The 14,305-nt window shown below is 41.7% G+C and overlaps 2 protein-coding genes across 2 annotated transcripts in view; one reads left to right on the plus strand and one right to left on the minus strand.

The window, feature by feature from the left end:
• Window positions 1-9,885, plus strand: part of LOC120059475 (glutaminase kidney isoform, mitochondrial-like) — a 30,112-nt gene extending 20,227 nt beyond the window's left edge. The window contains exons 7-18 of the mRNA XM_039008557.1: window positions 1,413-1,471; window positions 3,880-3,912; window positions 4,556-4,614; window positions 4,732-4,798; window positions 4,927-4,977; window positions 5,324-5,500; window positions 6,969-7,100; window positions 7,340-7,432; window positions 7,620-7,681; window positions 8,037-8,113; window positions 8,327-8,390; window positions 8,683-9,885. Coding sequence (XP_038864485.1) covers window positions 1,413-1,471; window positions 3,880-3,912; window positions 4,556-4,614; window positions 4,732-4,798; window positions 4,927-4,977; window positions 5,324-5,500; window positions 6,969-7,100; window positions 7,340-7,432; window positions 7,620-7,681; window positions 8,037-8,113; window positions 8,327-8,390; window positions 8,683-8,839 — 1,031 coding nt within the window. The 3' untranslated portion in view covers window positions 8,840-9,885. The remainder of the gene's footprint in view (window positions 1-1,412; window positions 1,472-3,879; window positions 3,913-4,555; window positions 4,615-4,731; window positions 4,799-4,926; window positions 4,978-5,323; window positions 5,501-6,968; window positions 7,101-7,339; window positions 7,433-7,619; window positions 7,682-8,036; window positions 8,114-8,326; window positions 8,391-8,682) is intronic.
• On the minus strand, window positions 9,881-11,608 carry spryd4 (SPRY domain containing 4). The gene is made up of 2 exons (XM_039008558.1): window positions 11,442-11,608; window positions 9,881-10,956 (listed from the first exon to the last, which is right to left on the minus strand). The coding sequence occupies exons 1-2, from the start codon at window positions 11,572-11,574 to the stop codon at window positions 10,415-10,417; spliced, it is 675 nt and encodes a 224-aa protein (XP_038864486.1). The 5' UTR covers window positions 11,575-11,608; the 3' UTR covers window positions 9,881-10,414.
• Window positions 11,609-14,305: the final 2,697 nt, after the last annotated feature.

The raw sequence follows: 14,305 nt of genomic DNA on the forward strand, positions 1-14,305 counted from the left end.
GACCTGGTGTCAAAACCAAGGCACAAAAACATGAACACATTACCTTGATGCTTCTCTGTTAAATCTAACTAAACCCTGTTGCAAATCAAGCAGACAACAGATGATCAACCTCAATTCGCTAGGGATATTAGATCCAACGTGGATCCAGGCACAACTGTCTTCACCAATTTAACAAATGAGAACCAAAATATTCTGGACATTCCTTGCGAACAGCTTTTTCTCCCCCAGCACTTGGGCTGTTGCTGCCTCGCGTGCACTATCACAACAGCTGTTCCGTCACTTGACTGTCATTCGGAAAATTCCTTCCTAGATCAGATGACGATATGTGAAAATATCACTGCATATCTAATCAGCTTGACACTAAATGCTCAAGAACCACTTTAATGACAGTACCGGTTTAGGTTTTAAGTATCAGCGGAAGGTGACATTCGGTTAGAAGGATTCGATTTCCCAACACATTTATTATTTTGGACATGTGTGCCCATGAAAACTTTTTTCAGCCCATAACATGTAGTTACACTGCATTTCTGAGATCTCCTATACAAACAACTGTGACAGCTAGATCCAGGATTCTTACAGGGTTCAAGTTCAATGTCAAATTTAACTGATTAATGCTTATATGTGATATAATGACAACTTACACTGTCATAACCCACAGTTCCTAGGCCTTCATTGTAAATAAGACGTTGTTCTTAACTGACTTGCCTAGTTAAATAAAGGTTAAAAATATTTTTTCAAAGCCCTTATATCTCAATGTAATGACAGGAAAAAAAATGGCGAATTATTATCAATGACTTATCAACAACTAACAAGTTGTCCAGTGTAGGAAATCCTCAGTGGTACCCTAGTTCATAGAAAGACCCAGGTCTCTGTATCCACTTCTATGTAGATGCTCCACACTGGAATGCATCTGAGTACTGAGGGGAAAACTTCCTTACGTTGAACCCTCAAATGATAACGTTGACTATCGCCTGATCTAACCTAACTCAGTTGTAGGGAAGTAAATAGTTCATTCCAATGTTACACTGTGAAAGCAAACAATTACACATTTCAGTAAACAGTTGTGGCAAGACAAGAGAGCCAACCTCTCTGCAACTACAGGGGAAAATATCCATCAGCTTGACCAATGACTGCAACAAGCTGTAGGTACAGTCAATAGAGCAGGAACAAGCAAGAACAGGTCATCTGATCATTAGCAAGTCAATACAATTTATCTGCAGGTTCACTCTCAGCTGGCTAGGTGCCATTACATATGTTCATCTCTGGCATACACATGCATGTGTTAACTTTCTTAGTGGAAGTTATTTTACTGGACATATCTTTAGGTTATATGGTGGTGGTGGAGTGCATTGACAACATTGTCCTTGTCATTGACAGTGACAACATTGTCATCTCTCTCTCTCTCTGGACAGATAAACCACACAACCCTATGGTGAACGCCGGGGCTATTGTCATCAGTTCTCTGCTCAAGGTAAGGGGATTCCTGGGTGCACTGATGTTATAATTAAGTGATAATGCCCTCGAAGCCGGTGTTTGGAGGATATATTGGCACTGGTGTTGTTAGGCGTTTTACTCTAAAAGAAATGTGAGATAATGTCTTGATGCTTTTTATAATGGAGATCAAGTTTATAAATTGGCTGGCTGGGCTGATGAGACAATGGATTGTGCAGTCATATTGAACAGAGTAAATAGGCATTTTAACATCATAGATTTAGCCGGTTTTAACTTGTGGAATAGACACCGGCTGTCATGCGGTTTTAACCAATCAGCATTCAGGATTAGACCCACCCGTTGTATAATCTCTTATAAGATTTTCATGAGGTTTTGGAATTAGAGCTCTAATCTTTGCTCGCTAACTGAAACAAAATCAGTAGTACATTACATTCACACAGATTAAGCATTGCATTGCATATACTGTATGTATGCAAACTGCTATACACCAAATCCACGCCAACATTAGATATACAAGAAATCAGGAAAACTGTCATAACTAGTACAGACAAGTTTCACGGTCAGACTTTACCGTCAATCATTGACCAATTGCCCAATATTGTGTGGACAGAGGTCAATAAGCTATCACCAGCTGACTCCCTATCAGTCAGCATTGCCCTCATTCTAACAGCTAAAGCAGGGGGGAAAGAGGGCTGGCCTCTGCCTTATGTAGACATGGACCTCTATTCTACTGTGTTTTTCTCTCCCTGCCTGGCTGCCTGTCCTTACCAGCTGACTGGAGAGATATGCCTCTTGGCTATGCGGGTCACATACAGTAGTGGCGGAGGGGGTTACTGTCGGGGGGGGAGTGAGTCGGGCCAATGAGACACCTGGGAAGAGAAGGTGTGTTTGTGTGTTTATTTTTTATGTCTTTGACAATCATAGGGTTCTTTAATGGTCTGATACAGACGGTTTTATCTCAATATCTTATCATTTCTGGGTAACAATTACAGTGCCTTCAGAAAGTATTCATAACCCTTGACTTATTCCACATTTTGTTGTGTTACAGCCTGAATTTATTTTTTCACCCATCTACCCATACCCCATAATGACAAAGTGAAATTCAAATGTCTAGATAGGGTCCTTTAAAGGTCCAATGCAGATGTTTTTATCTCAATACCATATCATTTCTGGGTAAACAAACCTTACTGTGATCGTTTTCAATTAAAATGGTCAAAAAGAGAAAAAAAATGCTTAGCGAGAGGCAATTGACCCTTCCCTAAGCCACGCCCCCCTTGGTTACTGTTGCAACCTCGGACAACACATCCCCATTCAACCAATGGTGAAATCCCCTCACAATGATCTCAAACTGTGTTGGTAATAAACAATTAAATTAAACGCAGACCACCCCTTGCTAATCAAGAAATCCTGGGCTTAACGAAGAGTCAATTTCTCATGCAATAATTTTGCTAGGATTGTCTGGGAGTGGTCTGAGTGGGGAGGGGAAAACTGAAAACTAGCTGTTATTGACAGAGAGGTTTGGAACTCTCTTTCTTATTGGTCTATTAGCTAATTTAACACCTGGTGACGTCACCAGTCAGGCCAAAACTCCATCATACCAAAACAGGCCGACATTTTAAGCAGTCTTTTAAAATGTACACAATTTCACAGCATTATTCCAACCTCATAGTGTGGAAATATATATAAAAACAGAAAAATCTACATTTTGACTGCACTGGGCCTTTAAGTACATGATGCAAGAACAGATAGAGATGTCTGAAAGTCATTTAATTGGCTAATAGTCTATTGTACATACTGTACTACTTGTACTCTTCCAAGTCAGTGTAGCACCTCTAGCACGTTTTCATTTGAGTTTATTCAATTGATATTTATAAATGTTGTGCAAATTTCAGTTGATCTTTCGGAGAGAGCAGAACTCTCAGAAGTTATGAGTGGAAAAACGTGTCACTACTCATGAACACCTCATCAGAATGTTACTGATCATTAAGCCATGGGTTGCACCACGTCAGAAGAAACCCATTCCTTGAGGACAACTCAACTAGTCACAGTAATGTTTCAGATCATCTCTGACCTTTCAGGACAGGGTGGCTCAGAGCAGTAAGGGGAAGTACCAGACTCTGCCCTTTTTGGTGACTTAACGACTTGGCGGTGATCTTTTCACTGGACCCTGAAACCTAAGCAGGGCAATAATCTGCCCCCGGAGCTGCAAGCCCATGTCATACTCATCACATTACCACACGTGGACAGACAGGCGGACAGACAGACACCGTGACTAAATGTACCCCACACGCCCACCCAGAATCTGTCTGACAGGTGCCAGAATACACAAACACTGCCACCTAGGGGCCGGAAAGCTCTCTGCATAGTGTCAATACAGAAATACTACAGCACAAGGACACTGTACTAAAATTGTATTTTTCTTTACAGCCTAACTCGAACAAGGCAGAGAGGTTTGATTATGTGAGTATCCTTTAAGATTTCAGACTTCTGACGTGTCTTATTAGTAACAATGTACATGTTATACACTCAGTGTACAAAACATTAAGAACACCTTCCTAATATTGAGTTGCACCCCGTTTTGCCATCTAAACAGCCTCAATTTGTCGGGGCATGGACTCTACAAGGTGTTGAAAGCGTTCCACATGGATGCTGGCCCATATTGACTCCAATGCTTCCCACAGTTGTGTCAAGTTGACTGGATGTCCCTTGGGTGGTGGACCATTCTTGATAGACACAGTAAACTGTTGAGCATGGAAAAACCCAGCAGTGTTGCAGTTCTTGACACAAACTGGTGCGCCTGGCACCTACTACCATACCCCATACCCCGTTAAAAAGGCACTTATTTTACCTTCACCCTCTGAATGGCACACACACACAATCAATGTCTCAATTGTTTCCAGGTTTAAAAATCCTTCTTTAACCTGACCACTCCCCTTCATCTACACTGATTGGAAGTGGATTTAACAAGTGACATCAATAAGGGATCATAGCTCTCACCTGGATTCACCTGGTCAGTCGATGTCATGGGAGGAGCAGGTGTTCTTAATGTTTTGTACACTCGGTGTGTTCTTTCATCTCACAACTGCCACGTCTTTTATCGTAGGTAATGGAATACTTAAAGAAGATGGCCGGCACAGAGTATGTGGGCTTCAGCAACGCTACGTGAGTGTCGAATTGAATGTTAGAATATGCAAATGCAATTATCCAATATTGCAGCCCATGCAGTAACTTCACTTTGTGGTGCGATACACTGCTTGTGATATGCATTTGCCTTCACAGTTTCCAATCAGAGAAAGAGACCGGAGATAGGAATTTTGCTATTGGTTACTACCTGAAGGAGAAAAAAGTGAGTCTGGGTGTTTGAGCTTCACGGAGTCTTACCAATTCCTAAACTCTTAGACTATGAGTTACCTGTTGATTGTGATCTAAAATTGTGATCTAAAACTGTGGCCTCTCTCTCATTTTGCCTGACAGTGCTTTCCTAAGAATGCAGATATGATTGCAGCCCTCGACTTCTACTTCCAGGTGAGACTCATTTTTTAAGAGTTTGCTGTTGAATCCAAGAAGGTCTTTAGCTTTTTCCTAGGCCTAGATTGAAACCGTAGCACTGAAGGTCTGCGCTGTAGCGCGATGGAAATTGAAAGGTGATTTTCGATTGAACCTACATATGCAGTGTTTACCATGAATGCAGTCTCTGCGAACGCGGGAACATTGCCTTTAAATTTCAATCGCGCTACAGCGCAGATCTTCAGCGCTACGGATTGAATCTATCTCCGACTTTCTGTCCCTGGTGGAAACACTCTGTATTCGACTAAAGTACTACCCTCTACAGTAAACCAGAGGTCTTAACTATTCTCTGTTTTCCTCTCAGCTGTGCTCCATCGAGGTGACGTGTGAGTCAGGCAGTGTCATGGCTGCCACACTGGCCAACGGGGGCATCTGTCCAATCACAGGCGAGCAGGTGCTGAGTGCGGAGGCCGTTCGGAACACCCTGAGCCTCATGCATTCCTGTGGAATGTACGACTTCTCTGGCCAGTTCGCTTTCCATGTGAGTTATTGAGAAACAGAGGTCAGAGGTCAATGACCCGAGGTGGCCTTATCCTACTATACAGTATGTGGTCAATTAGAACATTCCCCTTTATCTCAGATGTGCCCTATTTCTTTAACCTATCCTATGTTGTCAGATAAGTAGTTAAATGAAAAGAGACTGCTATTGCTATTGTCAGAAGTTATTGCTATTGTTTTTTGTTTCTGTTATTGTTTATTTGTTTTGTACCGTCTTGGTGTGATGCCTTGGTGGGATAGGAGGGATGGGTGCCGTGGGTGTGGGTTGATTAACCTCGCTAGGGTCCCACCTCGCCAACAGCCAGTGAAATTGCAGGGCACCAAATTCAAAACAACAGAAATTTCATAATTCAAATTCCTCAAACATACAAGTATTATACACCATTTTAAAGATAAACTTCTTGTTAATCCAGCCACAGTGTCTGATTTCAAAAAGGCTTTACGGCGAAAGCACACCTTGCGATTATGTTAGGTCAGCGCCTAGCCACGGAAAACCATACAGCCATTTTCCAAAGAAGGAGAGGTGTCACAAAAGACAGAAATAGCGTTAAAATTAATCACTTACCTTTGATGATCTTCATCTGATGGCACTCCCAGGTCTCCATGTTAGACAATAAATGTTTGTTTTGTTTGATAAAGTTCATATTTATGTCCAAATACCTCCTTTTTGTTTGCGCGTTTAGTCCAGTAATCCAAAATGCACAAGGCGTCCAGACGAAAAGTCAAAAAACTTTCCATTACAGTTCGTAGAAACATGTCAAACGATGTATATAATCAATCTTTAGGATGTTTTTATCATAAATCTTCAATAATATTCCAACCGGACAATTCCTTTGTCTTTAGAAATGAAAAGGAACGGAGGTCGCGCTCACGGCCGCGAGCGTGACTTAGCTCATGGCTTTCAGCCAGATCCCTGATTCAAACAGCTCTTATTCGCTCCCCTTTCACAGTAGAAGCCTGAAACAACGTTCTAAATACTGTTGACATCTAGTGGAAGCCTTAGGAAGTTCAATCCGACCCCATAGACACAGTATATTGGATAGGCAATCACTTCAAAAACTACAAACCTCAGATTTCCCACTTCCTGGTTGGATTTTTCTCAGGTTTTCACCTGCCATATGAGTTCTGTTATACTCACAGACATCATTCAAACAGTTTTAGAAACTTCAGAGTGTTTTCTATCCAAATCGACTAATAATATGCATATCCTAGCCTCTGGGCCTGAGTAGCAGGCAGTTTACTCTGGGCACGCTTTTCATCCGGACGTGAAAATACTGCCCCCTACACCAGTGAGGTTAAGGACTGGGGATGTTGTATTGTTTGCAATGTCTCTATGTTCCCAACTGAATTGTATTGTTTTTTTTAAAGACAGGAATCTATTTTAGACTATTTGAGATGCACCCGGCTATAAGTGTCCTACTAACCTTCATTCCACCTGTTATTTTTTCCAGGTGGGTTTACCTGCTAAGTCTGGCGTTTCTGGTGCAGTACTGCTGGTGGTCCCTAATGTAATGGGAATAATGTGTTGGTCTCCTCCGTTAGACCGTGTCGGAAATAGTGTCCGAGGCATTCACTTCTGTCAGGTACACAGACAACAAGAATTTCAATAACCTATGACTTATGACTATGACGTTTTTGTCAAACCCAGCAGTCGATATTTATTCTCAGTGATGGCCTTGTTTTTTTACATTTAGAAAGTATACTTTGTAACTGTATGAGACATTGTAGAAATGGAAGATTCAAATAGAATAGAACGTTGAATAGTAGAGTAATCGGTCATTTTCCTGTCTGAATTTTCCCATTCTATCTGCTGATTGATCAGGAGCTGGTTTCTCTCTTCAACTTCCATAACTATGACAACCTGAGACACTTTGCAAGGAAGCTGGACCCTCGCAGACAATCACTTGATGATAGGGTAAGTAAGGGATAGAGTACACACTAAATACTTCTTTTCATTTGTTCTTATTTTAACATTTTAAACTCTCTGTAAAATTCATGTTTTCTGCTGTCTCCTTTACAACACTTGAAACACCTCTGTGCTTCAATAGCCTTCTTCTATGTTGATCGCCCATCATAGAGATGTTTTCCTCTGCCCCCTTCAGAACAAGTCAGTGGTGAACCTGATGTTTGCAGCTTACAGTGGAGATGTCTCTGCCCTGAGGAGGTAAAGACTGAATCCTGGGAGACTAGTTATATAAATTCAATCCATTATAGTCGGTCCTAATGATTTATAAGAAATTATAGTTTGCGTTTTCATAACCAAGTGCTGGGCGCCAGACAGACAAGAAGAAACTTGTGAAATGATTTCCATAATACATTTAAATGTATGTTCTGCATGGAACAGACGACCCCTCGTATCAAATCAATTTCGGTTAACTTCAATATAATTACTATATAGAGCTTTTCAGAAAGTCATTTGTCTCAAATCCCTTATCTCTTAGTCTCGGCCATCTGTCATTCCAATTAACCTTTTGCTCTACTCTTCTTTTCTTCCTTCTCTCGCTCCTGTCCTTCCCTAGGTTTGCTCTCTCGGCTGTGGACATGGAAGAGAAAGACTATGATTCTCGTACAGCCCTCCACGTGGCGTCAGCTGAAGGTGACACTATAATTTGTTATGATAATACTGTACTCCCACATAACATGTACTTCACCTTATCGTTCACATTTGGAATTCAAGTGTGGCTGATATGGTTTAATTGGAGTGGATGGCTTCGCTGTGTGGACAATGGATATGTGAATGCATCACTGGTTGGTTGCACAAACGCATTACCGTATATTGAAGTTGAATTCTTCCTTCCTGTTTATTCAGGTAATGTGGAAGCGGTGATCTTCCTAACAGGGACGTGTAAAGTGAACCCCCATATAAAGGACAGGTAGGGACACCACTGCCTCTGCCTGACACTTTTAATAACTCACACGTCTCTGAGAAATGTTCCATAATAAAGGCCCTTTTGGCATGGATAATGGAGACTTGTGTTTTTTTTAAGTGTCCAGATCATTAAAATCACTCTGCTACACCAGAATAGTTAAGGGCTAGAATGAGATCTTCAACTGAGTCTCATTTGTCACTTGTTTCCCTTTGCCTTTCCCCACATTTGCCTCTGTAGCTGTAAGCCCATTTCAAAGCTTTTTCCTGGCCGCTCATATCTTTCTCTGTGTTATCAGGTGGGGAAACACACCCCTGGATGACGCCAGGCAGTTTGGTTGGGACGGGGTGGTGTCAGTCTTGACGGAGTACCAGCGGCTGTACCCATGCAGTAGTGAGTCCCAGTCAGAAACAGAAGACCAGAGAAAGTTAGACACATTGAAGGTGGTGGTTTAAGCCAGACGGACTGGATGTGTCTAAACATGTGACATGCAGCCATTTCGTGCCATTAGTGAAGAGGTGTAAGCGAGTATATTTGATAGGGTCAAACATCACTGTGTATAAAGGTTGGGGTTCGCCGCAGCATATCGCACTCCGCTGTGAGAGATTGCGCTGTCCCAAGCACACTTTCTTTGTCCATGTTGCTGCACATAAAAGCTTCAGGAGTCTTCAGGAGTGGACAGAATTAATGTAGTACTGTTTCATGTTGACATGGCACCAACAAGTGATCAGTTGCTAGTTCAGGTGAACTTGGCAGTTTTTTTTATTTATAAGTACACACACACTTTGTCCTTAGTCGTCACTTAAAAATGCCAGTGTGATGCACATTTTATGTATATATGCTGCCTGGTATGTGACCACTGTTTGTAATGTATTTATTTATACAATGGTTTGTGATGGTTTAATTATATATGAAGCTGCAACGTTAGTATTTAGTTAGTGGATTTTATGCCACTATACATACATTATAACTGCATAACGCACACAGCATTGTAACGTTACATATTGGCAGGTTATAAATATACTGTACAAATCTAGAAATATATTAAGTAGGAAAGTATATATTAATCTACCTCAATAGGAAGTTTCATAAGCAGGTCAGAAGATATGAGTGAACTATGAGCCATGGATCGTGAGGATGAGGTATTTGACAATCATTTTGCTTCTGGTCTTTTCTCCTCTTTGGTGTGAATACCAATTGGCCCAACATAAGAGAAACACAACTGTTATGTAACTATAGAAATGGCATGTCTAAATGGGATCTTTTGAGTGACTGAGACTGATGAATATTCATGTATGAGAGTGTCCCATCAGCATTCCCTTTTAAATATGTACATGAATCTACTGAGTCAGATGACTGTTGTTTGGATATGTTATAAAAACCAAAGACACACACATCCAGGGGTTTCTTACTGGGATTAAGTGATGCTGTTCTACAGACTGCTTCCTCAGGTTAAACTGTCAATGTAAGCTTGCTGCTGTAAATAAATGAGTGAAAATGTGTAACGGTTTTTATTTCAGCATACCATCTCAGCACACAATTGGATTATATCAAAAGGTTCAAAAAGGCATGGTTTTGGTTTAATTCAAGTTTGACAAGATAATGGAGGATGTCAAGACATTAAGCAATAGTAATAACAGCAACATTCCCAGTACCTAATGACCTCTTGTTACACACAGGATGGCTACATATTGTTGCCATTTATTTCACATAGAAAAAAGATAACACGAGAGGTAACAAAAAACACAACTTATTGTGCGGAGTCTGTATGGCAGTGAAATTACAGATTGGATCAACTCCTTGCTTCCCCCGTTGAAAATAAACTTCAGCTTTCCTTCCGGTCGAGAATATTGCTCTTCATGGGAGATTTGAAAGACATGTTCAAGTGCTGCCTGCTGTAAGTGTTCAGTTTACAAGAACCAAGTTGGAAGAGTTAATGCACATCGCCGCTCCTGGCCCCCTCTCGCCTTGCCATCAAAGCCATCCACCTGCCTGACATATTGTCATCAGAGTCCAGAGATCCTTCTGCTTCACTTCAAGCCTTCAGGCTCCTCCAGACCTGAGTGTGTAAGCAGCTCTCCATCCCACAAGCCAAACGCTGGGCAGAGAGGCCCCCTGAACGTGACCCTCATGCTGTGGATCACCTTGGCCTTCGGGATATCCACCAGGCCTATAAGGCCGGCCTCATAGTCTAACAGGATGCCCACGCGATCAGGCTTACCCACGAGAGGCACCGGCACCCTCTGGTTGGTTGTCATGGCGAACCACTTGCGCTGGACGTAGCCGAACACCCAGGAGGAGCGGTTGGTGCCTACGCAGTCGTCCCGTGACATCGCCGCCTCGGCCACCCCTAAACGGAACTCTGAAGACTTCTTCACTGTCACCTCCCAGTAGTGGCGGCCGCCTGTGATTCGCCCGTCTCCGAACACCACGGCCCAATCACGGAAGCGCTCGGGGTTCTGTTGGACATGGCTGGGGTCTAGGCCCAGGATGCGATAGATGACACCTGTGTCCTTCTTAAAGAGGTCCAGACTGCTGTGGGCGGTCCTGTCGTCCAGCTTAAACTGCACGTCTATAGAGAGAAGCAGAATGGAAAGCAAAAATTATTAATAGATATTGGCAACTGCAGAACGTTCTCTAGAGGGGCAAATGCATATGCATGGTGAAAGTGGAGACATACATGACATAAGACATGTTAAAACGTTGTGATTTACTAGCAAATCGATTTAAGCTACTAGGGTATTTAAGCTACTAAGGTAAGAAAGCTGAAATGCAGTTTCCTAGTCCTTCCAACACGATGTAACCAAACTTTTCAAAGCTTGTAAATTCTGTAAACTTGGTGAAATGTCAGATTTCAAAACGAAAGTTAATTTACGCATGGAAACTTTCAAAATTAGACCTACACGTTAAGATTTACAACACAAGCAGCTGGTCACGAGCGCGGTCAGAATTGTGTTATGCAATCTCCCCTGCTCTGACCTCTAGTTTGCTATGAGATGAAACTAAGGCAAAGGGCGCCTCACTCAGTGTCCACACGCAGTTCAAGTTTCTACTCACTATTGCCCGCCGTTTGGGTAATATACCATCTTATCGCTGGAAGAAGTGTCCCACGCGTTTGTCTGCGGGACAATGCGCCCATAATTCGTCCTGCCAAGCGACAATATTGTCCCAAGCCAAGGGACATCGCCATCTTTACTCACACAACAAAGCTATTTCCTTCTTGGTAAATCTTCAAACTATGATTATTGCTAAATGGCGCCATCTACGGCACCGGAGAATGCATTGAACATACCATACTGGACTTCATTTACAATTGAAACCTGGTTAGGCGCTGTCCTTGGTGCTGATTTGACTGGCGAAGGAACGCTCAACATGTGGGCTCTGTCCTGTGGTAGGACCTACACTTTGTTTTTTTAGATTATAGAGTACCACAGTATGAGTCATAATACCCATAAAACCTAACGGTCAAACAGGGAAATGGTTCCAATCGTTTTTCCACCATTCATTTTTCCCATAGGGGATTTTAGATTCACTTAAAATAATGACTGTGTTTTGTGTAGGCTTACCCTGGCGTGACGTTTTGATAACTGTGTAAATCTCTCTAGGACAAGGTGACTTTTATAGAGATATTCGCCTGTATTTACCCCCCAAAAATTAAATGTTAATTTGCTGCTAATTTGGCTGTCATAAAGAACTATAAATGCCATGATGATCTGGAGAAGACTGCCGAATGGAGGCAAAGGTAAGAATCTCTGGATGAACTATCTAATGTTAGATACATGTAGTAATGAATAAATTGGCTACATTTCTTTAAACTGACAATTCTGTGAACTGTCTTGTGCAAGTTTTAAATTGACACACAATCTGTTTGCAAAGGTGTCAGCTGGAGATGACGTGCAGGAGCTTGCAGAGATTTGCAGATTTGCATGATGTCTACTTTGATGCTAATTAGCAGTTTCGAATCTGAGTGTAAATAAAGCCGAATATATATCGATAAAAGTCACCATGTCCGAGAGAGATTTACATGGTTATCAAAATGTCACGCCAGGGTAAGCCTACACGAAACACAGCCCTTATTTTAAGAGTTTCTAAAATCGCCAATGGGAAAAAGTAATGGCGGAAAAACGACTGGAACCATTTCCCTGTTTGACTGCTAGAGTTTATGGGTATTATGAAACTTCCACTATGGGGCTCTATTATGGCTCTGGCTATGTTGTTTCAAATGTTTGTTTAGTCATCCTACAGCCACCACATCAACATGAAATTGAATTTTTTCAAACTTTTCTTTGACTACCATGCGGCATATGTCACGAAGGTGTCACGATTCTTCTACAATTGAACCCAGAAGCAGACCAGGACAAGGAGAGTAAGACGAAGGTGAGTATTTATTTACAAGTTTGAATGTAGTGATAGAAAAATCCAAGTGGCGGAGCGGGCAGCGGAGGTGAGTTGATGGGATTGAATAGGCAGATCCAATGAAGTAACTGAAGTCACCGACGACCAGGTAGGGATGAGATGAGTGTTCCGGGTGAATGACTGTAGACAGAAAAAACGGAGGTGAGTTCAAGGCAAGCAAGACGTACAAAACAACAAAACAAACTCTATCAAACTGGAGGCTGATACACTGGCACAACATACTGTTCATGGCTAACGATCCGGCAGGGAATGGATGTCAGGTCAGTGCTTATGAAGTGGAGGGGTGATGATCAGGACCAGGTGTGCAGATAGCGGATTGGAAACAGGTGCGGTAAATCAGAGATCTCCCAACCAGCTACGTCGCCCGGCAACCAGACAGGGTGCGTTCCAGGACACCGGAAAAAACACTCCAGGACAGAACACAGGCAAAAACAGACTCAGGAAGCGGGATTCGTGACAGAAGGAGGACAGGTGTTTCTTCAAGGAAAAGAGGAAGATAACTATTGGCTTAATATAGGCCTAATGTTTTCTTGGTGTGAGGAAATTGTCTTTATTTTTAAGAATATTCAGCCAGTCAATGACTTACAGGTGAGAGAAGAGCCTCCTAAAAACTTCTAATGTAGGGCAATATCTAGCCTTAAGCTACTTTGAATACAGAAATAGCTAGTCTGTATTTTATTTCGAAACTCAAGCACCTAGTCCCGATGTCGATGATAGAGGTAGCTAGGACTGTCCCTTGATACTTTGTACCAGTGTCAAGTGAAACACTAATTTAGCGAGGCTTTAAACAGTGCTTGTCCATATCCCTGAGAGACTCTCGCATATTTATTGACACATAATATATATTTTGTTATATTAGTAAGGCCTGAATTACTCCCACGTTACATAACTAGATACATTTTTCATGCATAAACAGTGCCTTCAGAAAGTATTCATACTCCTTGACTTATTCCATTTTTGGTTGTGTTACAGCCTGAATTTTGTCACCATCTACACACAATACCCCATAATGACAATGTGAAAACATGTTTTTAGAAATGTTTGCAAATTTATTGAAAATGAAATACCGAAATATCTAATTTACATAAGTATTCACACCCCTGAGTCAATACATGTTAGAATCAACTTTGGCAGCAATTACAGCCGCCAGTCTTTCTGGGTAAGTCGCTAAGATCTTTATACACCTGCATTGAACAATATTTGTACATTATTATTTTAAAATTCTTCAAGCTCTGTCAAGTTGGTTGATGATCATTGCTAGACAGCCATTTTCAAGTCTTGCCATCAATTTTCAAGCCGATTTAAGCCAAAACTGTAACTCGGCCACTCAGGAACATTCAATGTTGTCTTGGTAAGCAACTCCAGTGTATATTTGGCCTTGTGTTTTAGGTTATTGTCCTGCTGAAAGGTTCATTTGTCTCCCAGTGTCTGTTGGAGAGCAGACTGAACCAGGTTTTCCTCTAGGATTTTGCCTTTGCTTAGCTCTATTTCGTTAATTTTTATCA

The sequence above is a fragment of the Salvelinus namaycush genome, chromosome 14 (genome assembly GCF_016432855.1).
Source record: "Salvelinus namaycush isolate Seneca chromosome 14, SaNama_1.0, whole genome shotgun sequence".
Lineage (NCBI taxonomy): Eukaryota > Metazoa > Chordata > Actinopteri > Salmoniformes > Salmonidae > Salvelinus > Salvelinus namaycush.

What these genes read in the sequence shown, in the direction of transcription:
- spryd4 (XM_039008558.1), bottom strand. Translation starts at nt 11,574, where the DNA reads ATGGCGATGTCCCTTGGCTTGGGACAATATTGTCGCTTGGCAGGACGA. An exon ending in TACCCAAACGGCGGGCAATA is followed by an intron (nt 10,957 to 11,441) that starts GTGAGTAGAAAC and finishes TTCTCTCTATAG; the next exon opens with ACGTGCAGTTTAAGCTGGAC.